General features: G+C 43.8%; 1 protein-coding gene across 1 annotated transcript; it reads right to left on the reverse strand.

Annotated features, from left to right (window-relative positions):
* Positions 1-4087: 4087 nt before the first annotated feature.
* On the reverse strand, positions 4088-27518 carry LOC110488909 (calnexin). Its single transcript, XM_021561370.3, has 14 exons — positions 27388-27518; positions 17335-17568; positions 16069-16142; positions 15690-15748; positions 14515-14738; positions 13607-13799; positions 13217-13406; positions 12651-12764; positions 11835-11991; positions 10688-10903; positions 7802-7921; positions 7478-7598; positions 7192-7313; positions 4088-6966 (listed from the first exon to the last, which is right to left on the reverse strand). The coding sequence occupies exons 2-14, from the start codon at positions 17563-17565 to the stop codon at positions 6907-6909; spliced, it is 1881 nt and encodes a 626-aa protein (XP_021417045.3). The 5' UTR covers positions 17566-17568; positions 27388-27518; the 3' UTR covers positions 4088-6906.
* Positions 27519-27777: the final 259 nt, after the last annotated feature.

Genomic DNA, 27777 nt, shown 5'->3' on the forward strand with positions numbered 1-27777 from the left:
CGGAATCCGGCTAATACACCCCAGGGTTCATTGTTCGCTACATTGGTGTCAAAAGTGGGATGGAATGAGACCATCGGAAGCACGGGCAGACGTGCTGGGATCCTGAACGATGGTCAAGATATTTGTGTAAATGTTGTGGGCTATATTTGCTCCTGTTTGTTTGTTGGTGGCCCACTCTTTGATGGCAGCTATGCACGTCTGGCAATCGGGATTTGGTTAGTTATTTTCTAAATGTAATCTGTCAGTTACCTGTCCAAAATATTGAATCAGTAACATAACTTTTGTATTACCCAAACTCAGTAATGTAATCAGTTTATTTTGTTACTTTTTGATTACTTTCCATTTAAAAGGCATTAGAATAAGACAAAAAGTATCCATCAAATGCATTTGGTGTCATCAAAATGGTCTCTAACCTGTGGTCAGTCTCGTTTAGGTGGAACAAACATTAATTTGCGCCTTTTTCCAATGCTGAATTGAATGTCATTTAAAAACAGAAAGGTGTTGTTTTTTTCGCAAACATCCTTTCTGAATTTAGGAATCCATGAAAAAGTTAATCTAGTTTTTCTAAAATATGTATAATCTGATTACAATATTATTTCTGGTAAAGTGCAGCTAATTGATTAGGTCGTTTTTGTAATCTGCAATGCATGCATAATCAGTGAATTCAGAGCGCTGGAATTCCAATTGAAGGTGTTAGCTACCCATGTTTAAACAATTTTATATGAGCCACACACACGGGTAAACTATGCTTGTTTGCACAATGACAGGTTTAGCCAGTGCTTAATTTGTAAATCGGGAGGTGCGGGAACAAAAAGTGAGCGCGAGAGGGTGCAACCTGGGGATTTCTGAGGTACCGGAAATGCGTTCCCCGGTAGCTAACACCTTCAATCATCGCATGGAGCTGTCGACTAGAGGCACTTACAGAAGTTGCACATATTGTGAACATTTTTAGTAGCCTAGGTATTGGAGACTTTGGTAGAATATTTTTTTTCATAAACACAAACATTTAAATGGCAGGCTACTTTGACACTGACAAATATAATCTGAGATCCATAAAAACGTGTCTTGAATCCATCAATAGCCTAGGCGTGTGGCTACAATGTGAGGGGGAAATTATAGTCCTTAAAATGCTTTCCAGTTTCACTGACTCACCCAATGATGCGCAGCACACTCGCTGGTGATAGCCGATGCGCTCGTGCCAAAAACCTCTCTCTCAAAACAATATTTGGAAGTTGATAAAATATGTTTGGGAGCCTACAGCATAGTCTTCAGTTTTCAGCAGGAGACATTAGCTTTCCAACCTGTGTTTTCCCTAGATTGTATATGAAATATTGCGAAAGGCCTGTTTTGTCTGCATGCTATTTTTTTCCCCGACGCGCGTTCCCGACTGTAGGCTATTCCTTGTTATTGGGCCACAATCCACAGTTTGGCAATTTAAAAAAAGAAAGAAGCAATTGATACTCTTTTGGTTGTGTAGTGGGAAATGTATTATTAATGAATTATTACATTTATTTCTGAACAGACAGCCGTAATTCTATAACTTTGGCAAATCTATTTCAATTTATCAAAGGTGCTGCGGCTATGATTCTATTAGGAAATAAATGATGAAGTGCAACGCTGGAAAGATGAGAGTTGCAGGCTCAAGTCTATCAGAGCAGAGTGGGAGAAATATCCTAAATAGTGAATTTCATTCTAGTTATGCGAGAGATACTGGCGCGCTTCTCACACAGCCACCGACAAGCATTGGTCTCAAACAGGTTACAAATGTTGCGCAAACCATAAACCCGGGCCTGCCTAAACCGAATCAACTCTTAGAATATTAGGCCCGGGCTGAAAATCTACTTTCTGACATTACATTTTTTTTGTTGTGGCAGGCTAATTAAGGAAGAGGCAACTCGAATGAACTTTGATTGCTTTTATTATAATTTTTACATTGCAAAAAGTGACAATTATTTTTCATGCCTTGAGAAGTACCGGATCCGGCATAAATAGGTTCCGGAACAAAACAGTCCAAAACGGAGAGGGGCAGGATCCTGTTCCGGCTCAAATTAATCACTGGGTCTAGCTACAAAATCATTGCTTGTTTGTTCGATACAGTAGCTACCAAAATGTGTTAAATCATCAGCAAAGGGATTTACTCATGTCAAGCTTTGAATTATATTAAATATAAAACTAGACTAATAAAATAAACTGACAGTATTATGGTCTTAACATTACATAATGTACAATAAATCAAAAGGAACTGTAGAAACATGTGGCATTAAATGTTTACCTGGTCAACATTAAACATCTTTCCGATTGCTCAATTCTGTTTCACTGCAGGGCGGGAAGAGGGGGGGATGCGCATGCGCAATTTAGAATAGAGCATGCCTAATGCAATGCAATTAATGCAACTGCGTCTTATTAATGCAACTGAATTGAAGAAGAAAAACATTGACTAAGGCCAGGACTATATTTAGCATATTGTTCCTCTTAGTTTCTTGTCCCAGGTTATAGTCTAGTCACCAGCTGTACAGACAGGAACCAGGCTACATTGTGTGATCATTCTCTATGTGGATCCCCTCTGGAAAACCCCACTATAACCAAATCCTAAATCTGTAGAGGAAACAGAAACAAAGCTGTTTTATGGAGGTCACTGTAGTACACTGTAGCACTGATAGAACTCTCCCAACCCCTGCCAAGCCCTCAGTTGAACCACCTATTATGTGACATTTTTATTTTACCAGGTAAATTGACTGAGAACACATTCTCATTTACAGCAACGACCTAGGGAACAGTTACAGGGGAGAGGAGGGGGATGAACGGGCCAATAAACTGATTAGATTACACAATTGAAATATGTTCATCTGGCTTCCCAAAATAGCTTGACTCTAAACTGGAGGCAACAGGGCATAACAGTTTGTTACACTAGGGTATATTAAACCATTCAGGAAAAGTTGTGGCAAATTGATTCTGTAAAGAAGCCTCCTTCTCATGTCATTTTGTTCAGGGTCAAATGCACCCTTAAGCATCTCTAATCAGTCTTCAAGCACTGATAGCATGTGATGATGCGGTCTGGTTACTATACAGGATTACTTGAACAGCAGATGTTTTACCTCTAGTGCCATAGATGTAGAAATGGCTCAATGCGAGACCATTGATTCAAAACATAGATTTCTTTTGAATTAGATTTTAAACTGAATTATAGCTGACAAGCTTTAAATATGAACATAGTTCATATATTCATTACATGTACGAATAATGTTCATATTACATTAATCACACACACATGCAAATAAAAAGAGTACAACCAACTAGAAATGTGCAGTGAGCAAAAATGTACAGTGTATTCAGAAAGTAATCAGACCCCTTCCCTTTTTCCACTTTGTTACCTTACAGCCTTATTCTAAAAATTGATTAAATAAGTTTATCTACACACAATAGCCCATAATGAAAACGCAAAAACATGGTTTTAGAAATGTTTACATATGTATTGAAAATAAAAAACAGAAATACATTATTTACAAGTATTCAGACCCTTCTAAGACTAAATTGAGCTCAGGTGCATCCTGTTTCCATTGATCATCCTTCAGATGTTTCTACAACTTGATTGAAGTCCACCTGTGGTAAATTCAATTGTTTGGACATGATTTGGAAAGGCACACACCTGTCTATATAAGGTCCTACAGTTGACAGCGCTGTCAGAGCAGAAACCAAGCCATGAGGTCAAAGGAATTGTTCGTAGAACTCCGATTGTGTCAAGACACAGATCTGGGGAAGGGTCACGAAAAATGTCAGCAGCATTGAAGGTCCCCAGAAACAGTCCCCAAATACAGGTGTGCCAAGCTTGTAGCATCATACCCAAGACGACTTGAGGCTGTAATGGCTGCCAAAGGTGCTTCAACAAAGTACTGATTAAAGGGTCTGAATACCTATGTAAATCTAATATTTCAGTTAATTTTTATAGGTTTGCAAGGGATCTGAATACTTTCCAAATGCACTGTAGTTTTAAAATATGCAGCATCAAACAGCCTGGGCATAATATCTGCTCGGTGAAATGTCGATTAATACCAAGTGACAGGCAGCAATGAAACACTCGGGCTCCCAGTCAGTTTCTATTAGGCCTTTTTATTCATCAAAAGAAAATGGCGTCCCCATTCATAGATGACTGCATTTATAACAGACATGGGTCAGAGGAGCAGTCTGTGACCCATATTCACATGGCTATTTGTGATCACAGTATTTAAAGCCACCACTAAACAATTATTCAACTTTACCCATGATGTGACATTAAATCTCAACCGTGATAACCAAAGGTAACTCTTTATAGTTCATTTTATCTCTCTAGTGTACAGGACTAAGTTAGGTTAAACCCATTCATTTCGGTGACCCATCAGAGTATTGTCACACAGGAAAGCTGAGATATATGTAAGGTACATTACAGTGCACTGTTCAGTCTAGGAGTCTTATCTAGGCAGCTTTAGGTAGAACCAAATAAAAAGTAAAATAATGACAACTTTGTAGACGCAAATGAAAAAGGTAGCCAGAAAGAGCGTAAAGGAGAGCTGCATGTCTTTAGGAATATTCATAAAAGTGTAGTTCTGACCTTTTCATTTTCTTGAAAACGCCAACTAGGTGTCTCGGTCTCCCACCTCATATTTTATCTAAGCCTCACACAAACCCTGTAGCAATGGTACCATAAAGAAACATTACTAACCAGGTTGCAGTGGGAACTAACTACATCGCATACACCCCATGACACAGGTCATTTCACAATAAGAAAAAAGAAAACAATGAGAAATGGAGGTCTATTTCCTCAAGGCGGAAGCTGTACATGCCAACTAAATTTCAGGGGTGACGACCCCCCGCCACACAAAACCATGAGACCAATACAGGAAAAACACACTGCCAACCTCCAATCTCTTAATGAAATCTGTTTATTTCTGTTTTGTGAGTAACATCGTAAGTTCTACCTTTTCCTCCCTGCCCTCCAAAATGTACTGTAGTAGATGAATGCCCAATAAACCAACAACTGCTGTGGATCCTCATCACCCAATCACATGCAGCTTAGAGTTTTGTCGGGGGAACCAATCCCCATTCACCTCGCTCGATCAGACACCGGAGAATAAGAATTGTAGGATTCCAAACATGACTGACCGACATTCACCACTAAGGAATCTGAGACCACAAAACTTGACCAGGGTTCCATGCAGACAGACAGCAAATGACCTAGTATGTGATTCCGTGGTAGCCTCAGTTACCTTGAAAAGTGCCAACTCTTTTTTTGTTGTTGTATGAGACAAACCTCTAATGGCTTTTGACTTCCACTGCTTTTTATGATGTTCTGAAAAGAGCATAGACAGGGTCACAAGAATGGGAGAAAGAAACAAGGAACGTAAAATACTGTAGGCGGTTCCAATCTTTCCTCCTTAGTTCCTTTTTTATGTCGTATGAGATTAAGTTTAAAAGGAAAAGACATCAATGAATCATTCAGTGAGAAAGTAGTGAGGGGGGAAGCTTGTCTGACACCCTGAGAGTACTCTTTATGACTCTTGTAAGACTCAAACTGTCATGAGAAACATAAGAGTAAAAGTCTTAAAGATCTGTGTTATATTCTGCTGCTGTTGCTTTTGACTTAGGAAATGCAGTCACAGGATGTGCTTACTTACTCAGCTACCAATAGCCAGGCGGGAGACTGAATTATCCCACCAATGAGGGAGGAGGATGCACGAGCTGGGCCAGGATTTGTTTTCTCCATCTTCTCTTGATGAGTCAGCAGGAGCAAGGACATCAGTATGAAAACCTTGGCATCTCCGTGAAGCCTGCCGGCAACCAACAGTCACCCCTCCGAGCACCAGCCTCACATACTCCCTCCCTCACAAATATTTGTTAATGTACTTACACTATATCCCTACATTATAGATCAAAAACAAATGAAAAAAGACATGTACAAAGTATTAAAAGAAACGTCACAGTACATTCACAGAAGAAAAACGTTCAGCAAACCTTTCTCTCTAGGGCTGTGTAACGCAGCACAGAATCTAATCTATTGAAGCCCGTTTACTAAGCTCTCTCTGTTTCAAAAACTTTGCCCGCCCCACAGTTCTGCGGGGAACTAAGCATGTACAATGGATCCCCCCTTACTCCCAGCTCCAATCTATTAGGAACAACTTGAGCGAGGTATTCTACAACTAAACACACTTTTTTTTTGTTAAACGTGGTGGAAGCCACATGGAATGAAATGTCGAGGAGACCTGTTTATCATGGGAACGTTTGTCTCTTGAAACCCCCCCCCAAAACCACAACTGCAGTGTTAAAAGCAGACAAGACATCCAAATTGCATGTTTTTTTTTTGTCGACCTTCAACAGAAATGCTCATGTTAAGTCTATCTACTCCTCTGACACATACAAAACACATGGGACTGTTAAACTGGACCAAGCAAGAAGACATTGAGGGGGAAAATGGCTAAAACCTACGAGCTGTAGTGGTGCCCAGATTCACCGGTTGATAAATACTGTCTAGATCTGCGGGATGGATGGATGGATGGGGGGCTGATTAGCAGAAGCATAGGGTGTTGGGGGTGGGAGGAGAAGAGAAGACAAGGTGGGGTCCCTAGGTTAGTGTCTGCTGCACTGTTACAGAATGGTATGGGAAATCGATTTATTCTTTCTTCGCTGTTCGAAAAAGCCCCTTTCTACACCAACAACTCAGTCTTCATCTTCACCATAATGGAATCCACACTTCCATATTGGAGGCAGTCATGATTGTTTTCTGTTGATCCTGATGAGAGAGATCGCTTCATCGTCCTGGGAGGGGGGAGGTGTGGAGAAGACAGCCGGAGGCGGTAGGGAATAAAGGGAGCCGGGGGGAGGGGGGGTTCAGGCCAGTTGGTTTAAATCAGAAGATCCAGGGTTGTGGCAGCCACTTCAGTCCTTTCTCCCCTTTGTGTTTCTAGGGGACCTCCTGAGGACATCATCTTCTTGTTTCTGGAGAGAGCGGGAATGAGAGGGAGATTTGGGTCATCATTATTTCAATTCTGAACGATTAAATTAACACAATCAACCCCGTCACAATTATTTCTAAAGCCATTTTTACCTCAGAAGTTGTGAACAGTGTTTTTACAATGCTCTTTCTACAAAAGTGGCAAGCTCTGATTTGTCGTCACAACAAACCACATCATGCTTACCAAGACTTGCCTTACTGTCCCGTACCTGATCAGTTGCCGCCTCCGTTTCCTCATTTACTGCTGCCTCTTCTTCTTCTTCTTCCTCCTCCTCTTCCTCTTCCTTCTCTGCAGGGCTGTCCTCTGCATCACTCTTCTTCCCCGCTGCTTCTATGGAAACCAACCAACACAGAGTTAGCTTTTACTGAGACCATTGTGAAATACCCCCAGGTGAGGCAAGGCAGCACGCATTGTCAAGTAAAATGACACCGTCTTGACATACATTTGTGAAGCTACAGTACAGACAGAGGGAGACCGAGCCAATGAGTCCTAACCTGGCTGGCTCTTCTCCTCCTTGACTTGGTCCTCCTCAGCCTTCTCCTCTTCCTCCTCCTTCACGTCTGGCTGAGGCTCGTCTGTCTTCTTGTAGTCAGCTGCAGCTGGAGCCACCGCCTTCTGTTGGGGAGAGAGAGAAAAGATACACATTAACACAGATCAAAACATTTGTCTCTGATGACATCACTTAGTCATCCATTAAGGATTTTACTCCCACCGACATTTACTGAAAGTCCATGCAGAGGTAAATGTGTGTGGGAGTAATTTTCATAATAAATTAGACACTATTGAGATTAAACTTTAAATGGTCTGTGGTCCCTCACCTTTCCGGTGCAGAAGAAGACAATGATGAGGATGAGGGGCACGGCCACAGTCAGCACATAGACCACCCACAACCAGGGACGCTCGTCTGCTGCAGTCATCATTTGGTTTACCAGCCCGGGCTAGAGGAGATGGGAGAACACAGTCACGGAATGGTCAAGATCTGGGAACCAACGACCACAAACAACCAACATCAACTACATTACAAGCAGGGTATGGATTACATATGCACTATTGGGGGTGCCGTTAAAAGTAGTTCTTTGTAACAAGTTTGCCACAATATGGCTGGAATAATAAAGTGTTGGGTATGGGGCATTAAGAAATGGTCGGAAAAGGTCAATACCAAGTCGACCACAAAAACAACAAAAAACTTCACTCCTGTATCTTTCATATGAACCCTAAATATGTATTGTTATGATTCTTTTTTTCTTTTTTTTAAGTTATTGAGGGTTTTTTTACTCATCTCACTCACTTCCTGAGAGTCTTCATAAGGGCTGGGGGTTTCCTGTTTCACAGTGCATACTTGTGCAACATACTTGTGCACTTGATAAAACAAAAATACTCTTGCTTTTGTTCAATCTCAGTCAAAAGAACCCCTTTGATCATTCCTTAGTCCTAACCTAAGTCTCGCATACTATGGGAGAACAATGACACATCACGGGAGGGTGTGCATCCAACTCCGTCCATACTACAATAGCAGACCTGAGACGAGCTGTTCCATATTAACAGTGGCAGCCAACTGGCCCAGCATGGCTACCAGTGTAAAACCAAATGATCCACAGAGCAAACAATGAGGCTGTGAAAGCAGTGGAATGCTAGTACATGTGGAATGTAGCTAGTACAGCCGTGTGTGTGTGTGTGTGTGTGTGTACCTTTCTGACAGAAAGGTAGAGTGTGTGCGAGACTAAGAACAACAAGAAAGAGCGAGCTAAGAGAGCGCTAAGAGAGAGAGGAGACTGCTAAGAGAGAGCGGAGACCGGAGAGCGCTAAGAGAGAGCGGAGACCGGAGAGAGCTAAGAGAGAGCGGAGACCAGAGAGCGCTAAGAGAGACCGGAGACCAGAGAGCGCTAAGAGAGACCGGAGAGCACTAAGAGAGAGCGGAGACCGGAGAGCGAGAAGCCTAGATGTATAGAGAGAGGGCCATTAAGCCCAACATGCCAGGCATCCCAGGAATTCATCTTTAGGAATAAAAGGCAGCATAGGTCTGGGGCTGCAGGGATTTAGACGAGAGGCAACCAAACTAACAGCTAATCCTTGGGTACGAGCCAACATCTTCCCAACTGGACTCACAACTCTACTGCACACAAGCTTATTTTGCCACAACTGCAATGGAGCGAGACCACCTACGCGTGTGAGAAGCAGGGCCACTGCTTCTTAATAGTCCACAGCCCCAGCTGTACGTTTGGCCCTATGGAACAGTGTACTCTAGCTGTAAGAATGCACCAGCCACTTCAGGCTACACTCTTCCTCTGGGTAAGAGTCATGCTAGGCTAGCTCAAGAAAGGGACCAGGTAAGAGTCATGCTAGGCTAGCTCAAGAAAGGGACCGGGTAAGAGTCATGCTAGGCTAGCTCAGGAAAGGGACCGGGTAAGAGTCATGCTAGGCTAGCTCAGGAAAGGGACCGGGTAAGAGTCATGCTAGGCTAGCTCAGGAAAGGGACCGGGTAAGAGTCATGCTAGGCTAGCTCAAGAAAGGGACCGGGTAAGAGTCATGCTAGGCTAGCTCAAGAAAGGGACCGGGTAAGAGTCATGCTAGGCTAGCTCAGGAAAGGGACCGGGTAAGAGTCATGCTAGGCTAGCTCAGGAAAGGGACCGGGTAAGAGTCATGCTAGGCTAGCTCAGGAAAGGGACCGGGTAAGAGTCATGCTAGGCTAGCTCAGGAAAGGGACCGGGTAAGAGTCATGCTAGGCTAGCTCAGGAAAGGGACCGGGTAAGAGTCATGCTAGGCTAGCCCAGGAAGCTTTTCAACTAAATCCAACTCATACAGAGGAGTAGCTGTAGCATGGTGAGTGACTGTTCCACTGTTACTGCTCAGCTTGGCCTCTCTCACCCTAGAACACCATGTGTATGTCTGTTTCCACTTATGGGCGGAGCAGGCCAGGGTTTTTACGCGTCACACGGAACAGATAGCCACGCTAACCAGTAGCATTCCTCTGAAGGGCGTGGGGAGTGTGTCTATTCTGGTGTCCCCATGAGAACACACAGGCAGAGAAGTCACCACTAACCACTGATATTCTCTGAATAAAGATGAATAAGATTACATGGACGGGGACTAATACTTGATCAGCGCTCCTATTCTGAGACAACACTTCATACAGACGGCCCCTGATTCTAAGTCTGTGGTTGGACAACACGTCACCTCTAGTTTAGTCTGGATTTACTTTATTGCTAACCCCAGAGGCTAGAGACTTCATACAACGCAGAAAATATCTGCATAGCTCCATGGAGACGTTTCAGAGAAGTCCCTGGCTACAAGGACAGGTCCCGTAGTTGCACTTGCTGCAAAACAAACATCCATTGGGAAAATTAAGATATTGCTGTACTCTACTTCTTAGATGCAACAGGAATCCAAAAGAGACGTTGAAAGTGCTATGGTTAGGATAGAAGAGTGGTCCTGCCAGTTAATGACACCGCATACATTTCCTTATCACATTTCAGCATATTTTTTTGTTTTATCAACGAGGCGTGAGGACTCGCCCGTCCTAACTATTATGCGACCTCTCAACATACCTCTACACGGGTCCTGTGTACACCATCTTCACGCTTTGCTTGCAAAAACAGTTCCGTTTCACGAGAGATCCAAATTAAGTATGCTTCATGATCCACATGAAGCATTCAAGTGTAGGGGTACAAGTATATCAGTGTCTGTGTATGTGCAGTTGTACCCACCTCAGCGGCTCCCTCAGCAGCTTTCTTCAAACCCCAGCCGTCATTGGCCCAGCGCTCGGCCGTGTGCCGCTCGTTGGTGATGAAGAAGTTATCGAAGAAGATGTCGCTGGACATGGACCACAGCTCCAGGCCCACGGCGTTGAAGGGGGTCATCCTGAAGGGATGGAGGTCCTCAAAGAAGTCCGGATTGGCAATCTTCCTGGGCTTCCACACACCCTGGGGAAGGAGAGGTGGAGGTACATTGAGAGTAGAGTACACTGTACTGTGAGCATTACAATTATGTTAGGGTTCGAAGTATGGACATTGGGATTTGTCTGCAATGACAGCTCAGTAGAAAAAAAAAGAAAAAAAAAGGGTAGGACATTTCCTTAAACACATGAAATAAAGTTACTATTCAAGATAATATAAATAAGCTCTCATCAATACATACACCACATGACCAAAAGTATGTGGACACCAGCTCGTCAAATATCTACTTCCAAAATCATGGGCATTAATATGGAGTTGGTCCCCCCCCCTTGCTGCTATAACAGCCTCCACTCTTCTGGGAAGGATTTCCACTAGATGTTGGAAAATTCCTACAGGGACTTGATTCCATTCAGCCACAAGAGCATTAGGAGTTCCAGTTCATCCAAAGGTGTTTGATGGAGTTGAGGTCAGGGCTCTGTGCAGGCCAGTCAAGTTCTTTCACATTAATGTCGACAAACCATTTCTGTATAGACCTCGCATTTTGCAAGGGGGCATTGTAATGCTGAAACAGGAAAGGGCCTTCCCCAAGCTGTTGCCACATTGTTGAAAGCACAGAACTGCATATTTGTATGCTGTAGTGTTAAGATATCCCTTCACTAGAACTAAGGGGCCTAGCCCGAAAAACAGCCTCAGACCATTATTCCTCCTCCAAACTTTACAGATTGCATGGCTGTGTGCTCGATTTTATACAATGGGTGTGGCTGAAATGGCCATATCCACTAATTTAAAGGGGCGTCCACATACTTTTGTATATATAGTGTACAAATAGTTGGCAAATTCTGGAAGAGCAAGTGAAACTATTGTGTGCATGTTATTTAGGCTACACACTTCACTGGGATGAAGCATGTTCCTAAAGAGGCTGATGCTTTGGTACACGCTGGGAGGTGTGAAGGGTTACCTGGTAGTTGGGATTGTCGATCATTGGGGCCTTCCACTTGCCCTTGTAGTTGGGGTTGTCAATCATGGGCCGTTGCCATGCACCGCAGCCGGGGGCGGTCTCACAGAGGGCGTTCGGGATCTGAGGGGCCTCCCACTCGCCATCCATGTCCTCATCCCTGGAGAAAAAGAAGAACAAGTTACGACAATGTCACAGACGCAGTCATACAGTGTACAAAATGATGGTATACGGTTGCAAGTTACTATGGGTGTGAGAAAGCAAAGAACAAGAGAAAGAAAAGAGACTGCATTTAGAGGACCTCGAAAAGGGGTCATTAGCCCGTATCTCAACATTGGTCTCCGCCCTCTTTCCACTGTGTCCCGTTCATCTAGCTCTTCTCTACCGGCTCTAATTTAATTTCCGCCACAGAAGTGAGACATCAAAGCAGTGGAAAAGCAGCTCGTCGCAGCCCAAAAACCAGGCCTGGCTGTCCTGAGGCAAAACATGCCTTGTGAAATTAGCTCCTCTCACCAGGAAGCCCACTCTCTTCACAGAGAAGAGGAGCTGCCGCAAAGGCTAGCAATTAGCTTCCAACACACAAGTGGGCTGACCTAGATGAGGATACAACATGAGGGAAGAGAAGACGGAGGGGAGGTGGTATATGAAGGGGAGAGACCAGACGAAGGGGAGAGAGAAGACAGAGGGGTGGTAGATGAGAGGTAGAGAAAGAGGAGACAGACAGAAGAGATGGAGTACTATGGTGGAGGGGAGAGAGACAGCAGTTTGAGAGTGTAGCAAGATAGCGGGGTGAGCTGAATGCGGCGGTATGGTAGTTACCAGTCCTCGGGCTTGACTGCATCGGGGTCACTGGTGTACTCTGGCTGGTCATCCAGCCAGCCGTCTGGCTTCACTGCATCCTCATCTGGGATCTGTTTTGGTGCATCCTCATCCCTGTGGGGCAGGCGGGTGAATTAGAGGGTACACGCACTAACACAGCACCCCCACACCTGGCACAAACATAAAACTGTCCACAGGACACACTCCTATTATCCCATGTCAAAACATTCCAACTACATTTGAAACATGCACGTGCTGTGTAATTTACATGTAAGCTAATGTAACAGTATAACTTTAGACCGTCCCCTCGCCCAAACCCGGGCGCGAACCAGGGACCCTCTGCATACATCAACAGTCACCCACGAAGCATCGTTACCCATCGCTCCACAAATGCCGCGGCCCTTGCAGAGCAAGGGGAACTACTACTTCAAGGTCTCAGAGCAAGTGACGTCACCGATTGAAACTCTATTTAGCGCGCACCACCGCTAACTAAGCTAGCCGTTTCACATCCGTTACACTAACCTGCTGAAATAGCCTCTCTCTCCCTCTAACACACAGGCCCTTACCAGTCCTCAGGTTTGACTGCGTCAGGGTCCTGGATCTTGGGCCTCTCGTCCCAGTCATCTGGCTTGTGGTCATCGGGGTCCTCGATCTCGGCGGCAGGATTGATGGGTGGGGTCATGTCTGTCAGCAGGTTACCACTGTTCACCACTGTCTGGTCTACCAGCACCTCAAAGCTGTTGTCTGGGTTCACCACTAGGAGGCGGGAGAGAGACAGAAATGGTTAGAGGAACTAATAGAAATGTAACAAAAAGAATGAACACTATTCCCTAATCTAACTGGCATACGATCGTGTCCTACACAATACATTTCTATGTGATCGTTAAGTGACATCTCACCAGTTACAACAGCAGGGATACCTGAATGGTGCCTGAGAACATGTTGAAATGTCTTACCCAGAGTGTAAAGGTGGGTCTTCTTGTCGGTGTAGTAGGTGCGCAGGTCTGAGTCGGGCTTCTTGGCGTGCTTCTCCTCGTACTCGCCAGTCTTGGGGTTCTTGTGGCGGAAGATGAAGTGCAGCTTGTAGTCCTCGCCACACTTGTCTGGTCCGAACATGATGGTGTAGGGAGTCTTGTCAACAAACTCATCCTGGTGGGAAGGACAAATATACATTTACTGTGGCTCTGTATTAGAGCATTATGGAATGTGTAACTGGCTACTGGATTTCCAGGCTGTCTACATTGGTACATTTGAAATGAAGACCAAGCTAAGGGGTCTTCTACATAAACAGAGCACTTTTGAGAGGTTATTTTGTGTTTTCTGAGAGTGTCTTAGCTTGCATGGTGCACGGATAGAATAATGAGCCAGATATTTCACTGGATGTATAAATATGAAGCATCCGCTTGGCGTCTCCACTTACTACCAAATATGGTGGTGAGAGGAAGCCCAGTGGCTGGCAGTGGGAGATGACGGAGCGAGATGGATTTTGGCTGATCTTCTGCAGATTCTCACCGATTAAACATTTTATCTCAATACAGTTTCCTGTTTCCAAAACTATAATATTTTACGAAAAGAGTGGACTAAGTTTTGTAGATTTAACCATGTGCAAAAGTATACTATTTATTTTATTATTATAATTATTCAAAATCGTTTTTTAGAATGAGTCCAAGGGTGCATCGAGTTATTGCACACTCACTTCGCAAAGTAGCTGTTCCCTAACGAAAACATGCTATAACGTGCCTTGGCTTCGCCCCCCTACTTTCTTGTTCTGCCCACTATGACTAATTTGTTCCCATTCGAAACGACAGGCTGTGGTCTATCTTGGGTTCGTTATAAAAATCTTTGGTGCAGACGTGTGGCTTACCAGGTTAAGGTCTGGGGTCTGGGAGAGCAGTTTGACGTAGGCACCGCCACAGTCGATCCCCTGCTGGAAGTTGACCTCATACTGGACGATGAGGGGTTTGGTGTCGAAGATGAAGGGTCTGAGGAGCTGGGCTGAGATGGCGTGGTGCTTAGCACGTGACTTGAGGACCAGGCCTTTGTCTCCAGGCAGCTTGCTGTCTTTCATGTCCTCCACCTCCCATTTACCTGCAAGGAGGAGGTCAAATATGTGAATATACTCACTTGATAACTGCCTGAATGGAGCCAAAGCTAGGTTGTATTCATTAAGCACCAAACACACATTTTTGTTTTCTGTTTGTAAAATGATTTGCTATGTTGTGCCCTACTTAATACAATGTGTCAGAGACCTGGCCTAAATTTAACACCCACCGCCCGCCAAATGCAGGTAGATTTTAGCATTGGCAGGTAAGAATATCTAATTCACAAGCCATGTTAGCGGGTGGTCACACTTGGGCCACTACAGTGCGAGCATTTTATATAAAAATAGTAAAAAGTCAAGTATGGGCACATGCTGCAGTAGCTGTTTTCAAAGTATTTCTGCCGTTTTGTTTCATATCTGGCAGTGCACCAAAAAAAATGAATCCTAATGTTATAGCTATACCACCTGGCTGGGGGGGTGAAGTGCTAAAATATTTGTTTTTAGAAGCAATCTACACAGGCATAAAAGTTGGTGTAACTACTACAATAAGAATTTCTACATGTGTTTCTTGGATATTTACAGTGTTTTGTTCACAAGTCAGGCTGTTTTTCAATGCTAGCGAAGACCAATTTTCAAAAGGCACACCCGATGACTCAAGTGGCCTCATTACCACGGTAACCTTAAAGGGGCAGCTGAAAATGTGTCATCTCTATTTTGGTTAAAAAGACTCAGTTCACAACATATTAAATTAAATTGAGCAATATACCACATGACATCTTACTAGTAAAACATTCATTGATTTAGAAACATTACAAAGCACGCTCATCCGCAAAAAATAACTGCTGTTTTTTTGTGTAATTAATGCGGGGAAAAATATTTACAAAAAAAGTACAAAAAAATGGGTGGCTGGTAAATTATTTTTTTTTTGTCTACCTGCCATTGGCTGCTAGACTAAAAAGGTCCTCTCTGACCAGGGCCATAACTGTCTTAGTGCCTACCATCATACTTGGCGATATCCTCATCAATATCCTCCTTCTTGGCCTTTGAGAGGACCCAGCTGAAACAGGAGAAGCAAATTGACTTGAATCAAGTAAACAGGGTAGCACCTGGACACCAGAGGGACAGCCCCTGGGGGAATGACCTTGGGGCTGGGTTCGTATTTAGGTCAAAATGGCAGCTGGTCCTATAGTGAGCACTCAAACAGCAGTGTGGCATATGAAGAGAAGACAATAAATGCAGTTTATAACACCCATGTTATTTCGGAAAAGCATATTTGAATATATCTTCCTTGATGTAGATGTAATTTGCATTACAAATGACTGTATATAATAATGCCTGTGTTTAACAGCACTGTTTCAAAGTTTAATGAGTTCTCACCTGTCTAGGGTCCCCCTGTCAAAGGACTCGGCGAAGAAGTGTTCCCCCATGGGCTCGGGAGCTTTGTAGGTCACCTAGAGAGGAGCGGAGAGCAGAGGGGTCAGTGGGTCAGCTCGTCTACTGCCCAGTGTGCCAACCAGGACACGTGTGTGTGTGTGTCCTATGCAAGAGCAAAGGGAGGACGTAGGTCAGTCAGATAGCAAACCTTCAAGTCACATTGCTAGTCAATGTATCACCTCAAGAGTTTATTTTAAATGCCTCCCTACCTCTACTGAAGTTAGGCTAGTCAGAGATATTCACCACTGGAAACGTCTCATGACTCTGGCGTTAGCCATATCCTTTATGTAGAAACAGGGTCTAAAATGAACACCCGCCACCTGCAGGTAGGTTTTGGCATTGGCGGGTAAGATGTCTATTTCACCAGCCACGGTGGCTGGTGTTCAGGGCTTCAGTGAGCCTTTCACTCACATGTGTGAATAAAAATAGTAAAGCATGATCAAATTTATAGTAAAATAAATAATGCAGAAGCTGTCGTTTTGTAAGTATTTCTGCCATTTTGTTAGCTGGTAATTTAATTGTACCAAGTTAAAGAACTACAAATCCAATAGAGACTATTCCACCTTGCGCTGCAGCACTGCCTGGCTGGGGGCTGTGCGTATGTATAGAGCTGAGTGAAAGATTCATTTTTAGAAGCTCTGTGCACAAGCATAAAAGTTAGTCTAATTTAATTTAAACTAAAGTCTACTGAAGTGAGACTTTGTCCTTGTGTTTCTTGGCTATTTACATTGTTCTGTTCACAAGCTAGGTTGTTTTTCTATGTTTGAGTTTCAACTACTAGGGAAGAGAAGACAACACTTCTAGTAGTCAGACTCAATCTCACAGGCACAAACATGACTGTAGTTGCACAACCACGGTAACCTCCCACCCTTAAAGTGGCAGGTGAACAATTTGTCTCATCTGTGATATTTTGGTTAAGACTCTACAGCCCATTCACAGTGGACATTTGACTAGTGAAAATGGGTCGGTTGGTATGTATGTGTGTACAAGTGAGACACTCCCTTTGAGTCGATGCAGAGTATATCCAAGCAGTAAACTAAATTATGATCCATTTATCCTTGAGAGGAACAGTGAGCAGCCATGTTGGCATAACCTCTCCTCCTTGGCTGTCACAATGTGGGTGTGCTGGAGGGAAAGACAGGAGCTACACTATCTAACCACTAAAACTCTAACTTCATACACACTGGTCTAGGTCAATAGGATACTTACTTTAGGGGCTGGAGGCGGTCCCGGTGGTGTGTCTGCATCCTCTGGCTCCACCTCCCCGTCCAGAAGCTCCTCCCCAAGGCCCAGGTCCTCCAGCTCGTCCTCCACGCCCATGTCTTCCGCCAGCTCCATGATAGGCTCCTCCTCCTCCTGGTGGGCGGCCACTGTGGTCAGTAGCAGCGTGGAGCACAGGCCCACGGCCAGCAGCACAACACACCTCACATTCAACTCCATTGTCTAGGGGAGAGGAGAGAGATCAATTCATAAACTAGGATAAAATGTGAGCGGTTGCCTCAGCTGTCCATAAGTGCTTTAATAATAAGAAGTATGGCAGATAACAGTGATAGTCTTGCTGACTCGAGCCTACTAATTACTTTGGCTAATTAACAGATCCTCCACTTCCTGTTTGCATCTACATTCAGATTCCCAATGTTTCACCATAGGATTTTTTTTTCCTGCAGTGGCGGCAAGACCCCTGAAACTCAACTCTGGACCGCCAAGTCAGTTCCACTGCATTTTTCATTGTTCACCTATCATCACAGACTGATTTAGACCTGGGACACCAGGTGGGTGCAATTAATCATCAGATAGAACAGAAAACTAGCAGGCTTCAGACCTTGTAGGGTAAGAGCTGAATGCCTCTAACAGATGATCCATTTAAAAGCACACCTTGGCAGAAATACATTTTTTTTTAAATGACATACCGGTAATGAATATGGGGGAAAACACTGATTCCTATTGAATTCCTTCCTTAGCCATTTCAGATTGCTAGCCACCTTACCTTGAGGGCTAGGGAGGAGGAGCGGAGTTACAGTATTATTGCTTAGTTACACCCATCCGTTCCTTTCACATCAAAATGACTAAGAGTAAAGGCTGATTTCAAACAGTGGAAGCTATGGGTAGGGAAAGAAAGATGGTGGAAGGGATGTGATGGAGAAAGGGAAATGACAGCAGAGAAAATGCAGCCATTAAATAAAGAGTAAATAAGGGGACAAACAAGATTTTTTTTAAAGGAAGGAAACAGGGGAGGAAGAATATGTGAGAGACTGGACTACATGAGACACCAGAAATATGTGGGCGAGTGACAATGCAAGTCAACATATCGTTGAGCTGGAGAAAAAAAGGTTACTCCCAGAGCAGGTGGCCATTGTGTCAAATTACATAGAGCTTTTTATCCTATTAGAACATAAAAAGCCTAGCGGAATAGGTGGTCCATGCAGGAATCAAACCGACATCCCCGGTCTTATAAGGACTAAAATTGAAAGTTCCTGGAACCAAAATGGTCCATTAACACTACTAGGTTCCCTCCCAAGGTTTTAAAGGTTTATCCTTTCCATGCCTGCAGAACGCACACACCCCCTGACCGTTTCCAGGCATATGGTCACCATGCCGTTACCCAGAGCCTCCCTGGCACCCATTGCCATAGCGACGAGAGGGGTGCCTGAGGGATATGCAGCCTTAGCCTTTCCCCTAATGCGATCAGTCCCAATGAGATTACACTAGCAGGCCATATAACACCCACTGAGTTTATACACGACACATATTTAACTTTCATATTATTCACAGGCAATTTACTCAACACAATACAAATAATTTAGGACAGACTGTGTGGACACAGACATATGTTCCTCCGACACAGTCCCAAATCAACCCTTAGCCTTCCCTACCACCCATCTACTGGAGTGGACTACATAAGTGTAAGCAATGTGGCAAATATTCTGACGAATTATCAGATTGTAATAATAATGTTTCTTAAGGCTAGCACATGTCGCACTGAATGTGGATCTAGCTTGTGTCTGCCAATCGCCTTTTAGGGACCATCCGCAGTAGACTGCCAACTTTTTTCAAATAATCCTGCATGTAAAATCAGTGTGCATTCGTTTCAAATTGCATTCAGAGGTTCTAAGTACTCTCGGCCAGGAAACGCTATTGCTGTGTCTGAGCCCTTATACCTATCCAATCCTCTCAGATCTTCGCTAGTACCTAGGGGGAAAGGATTGATTCGGGATTGGGTTGTCTTCTCTAATCGGATAAAGCCAATGAGATTACAATTTGTGCCCTCATAAATCCCCCCTACTCTCACCCCTCAGCATGTTCTGATACCATTAGCCGAATAAGTGGGGCTGGTCAAAGAGAGAGTGAGTATGTAAGAGTACTATTAGGTCCACATTACCATATGCAGTATACAACTGATATACACTGCTCAAAAAAATAAAGGGATCACTAAAATAACACATCCTAGATCTGAATGAATGAAATATTCTTATTAAATACTTTTTTCTTTACATAGTTGAAATCACACAAAAATGATCAATGGAAATCAAATTTATCAACCCATGGAGGTATGGATTTGGAGTCACACTCAAAATTAAAGTGGAAAACCACACTACAGGCTGATCCAACTTTGATGTAATGTCCTTAAAACAAGTCAAAATGAGGCTCAGTAGTGTGTGTGGTCTCCACGTGCCTGTATGACCTCCCTACAACGCCTGGGCATGCTCCTGATGAGGTGGTCTCCTGAGAGATCTCCTCCCAGACCTGGACTAAAGCATCCGCCAACTCCTGGACAGTCTGTGGTGCAATGTGGCATTGGTGGATGGAGCGAGACATGATGTCCCAGATGTGCTCAATTGGATTCAGGTCTGGGGAATGGGCGGGCCAGTCCATAGCATCAATGCCTTCCTCTTGCAGGAACTGCTGACACACTCCAGCCACATGAGGTCTAGCATTGTCTTGCATTAGGAGGAACCCAGGGCCAACCGCACCAGCATATGGTCTCACAAGGGGTCTGAGGATCTCATCTCGGTACCTAATGGCAGTCAGGCTACCTCTGGCGAGCACATGGAGGGCTGTGCGGCCCCCCCCAAAGAAATGCCACCCCACACCATGACTGACCCACCACCAAACCATGCTGGAGGATGTTGCAGGCAGCAGAATGTTCTCCACGGCGTCTCCAGACTATCACGTCTGTCACATGTGCTCAGTGTGAACCTGCTTTTATCTGTGAAGAGCACAGGGCGCCAGTGGCGAATTTGCCAATCTTGGTGTTCTCTGGCAAATGAAAAACGTCCTGCACGGTGTTGGGCTGTAAGCACAACCCCCACCTGTGGACGTCGGGCCCTCATACCACCCTCATGGAGTCTGTTTCTGACCGTTTGAGCAGACACATGCACATTTGTGGCCTGCTGGAGGTCATTTTGCAGGGCTCTGGCAGTGCTCCTCCTGCTCCTCCTTGCACAAAGGCGGAGGTAGCGGTCCTGCTGCTGGGTTGTTGCCCTCCTACACGTCTCCTGATGTACTGGCCTGTCTCCTGGTAGCGCCTCCATGCTCTGGACACTACGCTGACAGACACAGCAAACCTTCTTGCCACAGCTCGCATTGATGTGCCATCCTGGATGAGCTGCACTACCCGAGCCACTTGTGTGGGTTGTAGACTCCTTCTCATGCTACCACTAGAGTGAAATCACCGCCAGCATTCAAAAGTGACCAAAACATCAGCCAGGAAGCATAGGAACTGAGAAGTGGTCTGTGGTCCCCACCTGCAGAACCACTCCTTTATTGCTAATTGCCTATAATTTCCACCTGTTGTCTATTCCATTTGCACAACAGCATGTGAAATGTATTATCAATCAGTGTTGCTTCCTAAGTGGACAGTTTGATTTCACAGAAGTGTGATTGACTTGGAGTTACATTGTGTTGTTTAAGTGTTCCCTTTATTTGTTTGAGCAGTGCATGTTCTTCAACCATAATTTAATCTAAAATCAAGTCATAATATAGAGGGATCTAACCAAAGTCCATTAACACACAAACCAAAGTTACCAATTGTCTTTTTGTCGGGAGATTACCAGCGCCTACACGCTAGAATGCAATCGCACACTATACGTACCATGTACATAGCTTAACCCCACATGGTATTAGCATCAGTAGCACCACCGGCTAGCACTTCCCATGGAACAGCAGTAATGGTGGTAACTAGCCCAGACAGTCTAAACAAAATGGTTATTAGGTCAAGATACCATATATGGACAACTGTCCATATATGGTATGAAGATTAATACTCCAGTACTACCGTTCTCATCACTACTCCTATTCAGTATCTCTATTGAGCTTGTTCTGCAGGTCATATGTGCATTCTAAAGGCTCGCACACATTGCACCGAATGTGGACCTAGCGTTGGTACGGCGATCGTTCAGTGCACCGTTTTTACAGCCGGCTGTAGACTTGACTGCCGACATTATTCACCCGATTATACATGTGAAAAGAAAATCACTGGAGTAGCTGGACAAAAATCCTTGAAGGTGGGTGAGAGCTATACTCCCATCCCCCCCAGTCAACTCCCATCTGTCCAGATAACTAGCCCCCCCCCCCCCCCAAGGGACACATCAACTCTACAACCATATCCCTTAAGGAGTGTCCTGAGGGGACAAATCAGGGGAGCTGCGAACACAGCCTGTATGTGTGTGCGCGCGCGCGAAATGTACAAATCGTTGGGAGGTACTAAAATCCTGACTTATTGCAGAGAAGAAACCGTTGGTGGACATCTACTATGATATGCTCCTCCCAATATCACCATACCGAATATAATCGTTTTGTGCCGTTAATGACAACGCTAAGTACAATTTTTTTTGCTTATTTACAATATTAGTCGCATTCTCATTAAATAATCTTCATGCGGTTAAAAAAATAAGGCTTAGTTAATTAATTTAAACATGCTGATAAAACTGCACAGTTTAGGATTTGTACATTTTAAATGGAGTATAGTCTTGCTGCAACATATACCATCAACGTCAGATATCACAATAGTCGATTGAATCATAAATCGGCACTAGCGTGTAGCAAGGGGTTTGGGTAGCCAGGCAACAGCCACGCAGGGTGGTTGTCACTAGTTCGCACAGCCACAAAGAGAAAATTTGCCATATCGTAAACATTTTGGAAAACAAAAACATTTGTAGAAATAGGCGGTGTTAGGCATAATTATGAATTTGTGGCTGTGTTAACTAGTGATGACCACGCAGTGCCTATAGAGAAATTAATCTCAACTTTCCCTTCACAGCTTTTCATACATAGAAGAAACACTGTCACCACTTTGCTTTCACTAGCCAAGAGGGACACCTTCAGGCCCGGTGATGGTCCTGGCGGTGTCTGTCTATGCGACAGCTGGTGTGTTCTCTAACAGAGGGCACTGCCATGCGTCTGTTTGTAAACTGTGACTAGGGTGTTTCCATGCAACAAGTCAGGCTGCCAACAGAGAGGGGATAACCAGAGGGAAGCTCACCACCAAAGCACCATGCATGTATCTTCTTGATGACCAAGTGAGGGGTTAAGATACAATACTTTTGGGAGTGGGTGAGGCAAAGGGGTTGTAGTTGACTTGCAAGGCCCACAGTTCGGCTTGGGCAATATCACTGATCTGGCTTTCAAGTCTATGAAAATGCCCTTTGTTACAAATTTAATCAGAACCATGCATAATGCACATTAGGCTATAGAAAATTAACAGGTCTCATCAACAATCTCTCAAGCCCACGTGATAGTGATTGGCCAGCTAATCTTTACATTTCAAGTTTAGCCAACTTGGATCTATTTGCTAGCCAACAAGGTTGAAGTTGTCTCTGTTTGAAAAGCATGTTAGCCTGTCCACTTTGTTCAGATGTTGAAATCAAGTAACCTAGACATATATACACAAAAGTATGTGGACACCCCTTCAAATTTGTGGATTCAGCTTTTTTAGCCATACCCGTTGCTGACAGGTGAATAAAATTGAGCACACAGCCATGAAATATCTATAGACAAACATTGGCAGTAGAATGGACTTACTGAAGAGCTCAGTGACTTTCAATGTGGCACCAACATAGGATGCCACCTTCCATCAAATTTCTGCCCTGCTAGAGTTTCCCTGGTCAACTGTAAGTGCGGTTATTGTGAAGTGGAAAGGTCTAGGAGCAACAACGGCTCAGCCGCGAAGTGGTAGGCCACACAAGCTCACAGAACCGCAGAGTGCTGAGGAATGTAGCGCATTAAAATTGTCTGTCCTCAGTTGCAACTCTCACTACCGAGTTGCAAACTGCCCCTGGAAGCAACATCTGCACATCAACAGTTTGTCGGGAGCTTCATGAAATGGGTTTCCGTGGCCGAGCAGCCGCATACAAGCCTAAGATCACCATGCGCAATGCAAGTGTCAGCTGGAGCGGTGTAAAGCTCACTGCCATTGGACTCTGGAGCAGTGAAAACATGTTCTCTGGAGTGATGAGTCATGCTTCACCATCTGGCAGTCCAACAGACAACCTACCCGAATGCATAGCACCAACTGTAAAGTATGGTGGAGGAGGAATACTGGTATGTGGCTGTTTTTCATGGTTCGGCCTAAATCCCTTAGTTGCAGTGAAGGTAAATGTTACCGCTACAGCATACAATGACATTCTAGATGATTCTGTGCTTCCAACCTTGTGGCAACAGTTCAGAAGGCCTTTTCCGGTTTCAGCATGACAATGCCCCCTTGCACAAAGCGCAGTCCATACAGAAATGGTTTGTTGAGATCGGTGTGAAAGAACTTGACTGGCCTGCACAGAGCCCTGACCTCAATCCCATTTAATACCTTTGCGATGAATTGTAACGCCAACTGCGAGCCAAGCCTAATCGCCCAACATCAGTACCTGACCTCACTAATGCTGGTGGCTGAATGGAAGCAAGTCCCCACAGCAATGTTGCAACATCTAATGGAAAGCCTTCCCAGAAGAGTAAAAGTAGTTATAGCAGCAAATGGGGGACCAACTCCATATGAATGCCGATGACTTTTGGTCATGTAGGGTACTTTACTTCTCAGAATGAGTTGCCAATTCCTTATATGATTGTATTTTATGCTTATTGCATATTTAGAAAAACACATACTAGACAGCTAGTATAACAGTCTTTGGCTAAAATGCTGCTACCGGTACCCCTAATGCTGCGAGCGACAAACTGAACATTGATTTTCCAGAGCCTGTTTGGAAGATGTATAAGTCTGGTGTCAGGACAATTACAGTACTTTAATAAATTCCACCATCAATTCATTATAGTAGTAGTGCAGAACATGTGGAACGAGAGGGGTTGTCATATTGATACTCTCGTTTTAGTAGTGTCTGCTCTGAGCATAATTTGACCAGTTCAGACATAACGGGTATTGTTAGAAAAGTTACTCTATCACAGTAGAATAATATCTCAATGTGTTTTGGTGTCCATATGACCCATTCTGTTTAACCAAACCTCAAATAGCAAGTTGAAACCACTTGTCAGAGAGAAGGATGTGATCTCTTAACTTGTTTGACGTGAGAGGCAGGGGAAAGGGCCTGGTTTGTAAACCATTAAAATCTGTCCAAAATAAGGCCAATGTGTTTCTATAGGCTGATTTTGGATCTAAGCTTTTCGCCTGCCTTCCCACCTTTGGGACAATGAATCCCAAAATACAACATGAGAACAAGCAGACAAACCAAACTCATAAAATCAGAAAATAACCTTGATTCTTGCAATACAAGAATTTGGAATATCGCACAAAAACAAATTCTAATTCATTCGATATATCGCCCAGCCCTAACCACAGTCGCTCTGTTTGGGGGACACAGGAGCTTGAAGGGTGCTTGGAGCCTAGGACAGGTGCGGGGCGTTTTGTGGGCCAGGGGTGGGAGGGACAGAAGGATAAATGTGAGAGTAGTGCCAAATGTAACTTTTTCAACAAAGGCTGGAGACGTCATGCGGGCAAACAAAACACCACACACACAGGAGGGGAGACCCTAGTTGTGCTGCCAAGTGGACAGCCTTCCCCCATTCACATCATGCCTCAGGGGTCACATGTTCTTGAGAGCAGAGCAGATAGAAGGAGGGGAGGTGACTGTAGACTAATCAATCAGTGCTCAAGCAACACAGCAAGGAGTGTTATCTGTCAGCCAGTCTTCTGAATTCATTCCATCCAGTTCACGCTGTACTTGGGGAAAACAGTGCTGTCTTCTAATGCTGAGGTCATATGGTTCTCTCAGTGTATACCATCTAAGTAGGAGACATCTTGTGCAAGATGTCGAACTGTGCTTTCACAGAGTGTCCTCTCATGGATAAGAAACATGCAGCATCTGATACTGGAAAGCCAACTCTGTGCTGTGAAGCCTTGTCTAGGTCATACTGTAAGGATCTGGGAAGGGGTGCACCCTGGGTTAAAGCAGATAAGATAAGGACCCAAAGCCTTGACCATCTCAAAAAAGATAATGCAAGATGTAAGAAGATTATGTAAAAGCTAATATTATATTTTAAAGCATGTGTATCAGTCTATTGTGCCATTCAACATTAGTTACTAAATTGAGTGGATTTAAAATGCAATTATCTTCTTAATGTCCAATCTTAAAACATAACAGATCTGTTTTAAATATTACCCACCAGAGAACTGAGAAGTTATTATTTAACAAGGTTAAACAACAAATGTCCAACTTCCTATGCCCATTCAGATAAATTATTTATATAGAATACCAACTACATTTCTCACAATAGCTAACCATTCAATAAGACACACCAATTCTAGCTTTGGGAAACATCGGGAGTCTGTATTGGTTGGACACCCTGAGTTCTGCATCCTTCTGGTGGGTGGCGACGGAAAATAACCCTATCACAATATAGCCGGCTTCACCCCCCAAAAACTTTTCCTGTCAATAAAGGCATACGTAAAATCTCTAGGAACTCGATTTACCAGATATAAAGTGAAGTGTTCCTCGCTATCAAATAAGCGCCCGAATCCAATTGTTCTCCGAACTGCACCATATTCCTGCAATTAGACCAAGCACTACACACACACAGCAGGAATATGGTGCAGTTCAGACAAAAGTTGGATTCAGACATTTATTTCATAGCGAGGTTAACATTTCACTTTACATCTTGTAAATCCAGTTCCTAGAAATTATACATGTGCCTTGGTGGCAGAAAATAAATTGGGGGGGGGGGGGGGAAGCTGGCCATGTTGTGATATGGTTATTTTTGGTCGCCAGCCACCAGATCTATGCACAACTCAGGGAGTCCAACCAATACAAAGACTTCTGATGTGTCCCAAAGCTAACCAATTCCGTTAGATAAGCAAACTGTAAAGCCACATTTCCAAGAGGGCGCTGTATGACCTCTATCTAGCCGTTGCACTTTCTGGTTTCATTCAGTGGCGGAAGTGGGTTTGTAAAACTGGTCAGACTTCTAAGTGCTTTGCCAGTAATACCCGTTTCCATGGTAGAACAGGGGTAACAAGGTTTTCCTATAAAACACGGAGCAATTCCTATAAGCAGGCTTCATGTAGCTCCCAAGGAAAATTATTTCATATAATATTATCTGTAGCTAGCTATAGTACTCATCTTGATAACCCCCTTTTGAAGGGAGTATGCTAATGTTACCCACTATATCCAACACAGGAAACGCGATTACAATGACCACACGAAAAAGGACATAGCTACATAGTTAGGGCAGAATGCTTATCATGAGTCCATTCATTTACTTGTGTACGATATTTAAATAGCCATATATTGGTTTCGCACCATGACACACACTGCTGCATCATCACCACTTTTTTTTACTGATTTATAGTGTTAGTCAACTACAATATAGTTTGTGAAAATGTCGGAACGTTATTGTAACAAAGAGGCAATATTTGTCCATTTTCCTTGCTTTAACTCGAGGCTGGTATCGCTTGCTATCCACGTTCGATGCCTCCCATGTAGCCAAGTTAGGTAACGTTAGCCTGTCCAACTTGTCTTACACAAAATGTCTGCAAAATGAACACACGAGCAAAGTGTGCAACTGACGATGTTACATGACAATAAACGGAACAATTACATTAATGTGTTATCTTAATTGCTAACTAGGCTAAATTAGCTTGCTAACTGGACGTCAGCTAGCCAGTCTATGCTAAGACCACGCATGGGTTCTTGATCTTATTCAGTATTGCAATTAAACGATACTGGCCTGTATGTAAACAGCTGAACATCCTATATCAATTTAGACTGACATTATAATTTAGCGACTTATGTTTGTAAGAAGTGATATTTGTTCGTCATTACTTACCTCCTGATTCCGATGTGACCACTTGGAACTACAGCCGGATCACGTGTGGCTTTGGGGCATGCATACTGGATTAGTAGCTCCACCTTCTCCACTTGCTGATTGGTTGCCAACATGAAAATGTTGATATTTTCCGGGAATTATAGGAATTTGATTGCTTGTACTACACGCTCATCACAATGAATGGTCTCCGCCCCCAATCTCAACCTCGTGGACGGCGATGATTTGTCCAGCTCTAAGAGGAAATGCATGCCGATTGGTTATAGTCAGACAAGGCTCAAATATAAATTTGCAGCAGCGAAAATGATTGATGATTGTTGTAGTTTATGATCAATTAATGATTTATGTACTTTGTGAAGTTCGAATAAAATAGTAAAACTCTTTACATATTAA

This window comes from Oncorhynchus mykiss, chromosome 14, assembly GCF_057628025.1.
Source record: "Oncorhynchus mykiss isolate SJ-2025 chromosome 14, ASM5762802v1, whole genome shotgun sequence".
Taxonomy (NCBI): Eukaryota; Metazoa; Chordata; class Actinopteri; order Salmoniformes; family Salmonidae; genus Oncorhynchus; species Oncorhynchus mykiss.

What these genes read in the sequence shown, in the direction of transcription:
- LOC110488909 (XM_021561370.3), bottom strand. Translation starts at nt 17,565, where the DNA reads ATGGAGTTGAATGTGAGGTGTGTTGTGCTGCTGGCCGTGGGCCTGTGC. An exon ending in CTGCTGAGGGAGCCGCTGAG is followed by an intron (nt 7,922 to 10,687) that starts GTGGGTACAACT and finishes CATCTCCTCTAG; the next exon opens with CCCGGGCTGGTAAACCAAAT. An exon ending in GGAGGAGAAGAGCCAGCCAG is followed by an intron (nt 7,314 to 7,477) that starts GTTAGGACTCAT and finishes TGGTTTCCATAG; the next exon opens with AAGCAGCGGGGAAGAAGAGT.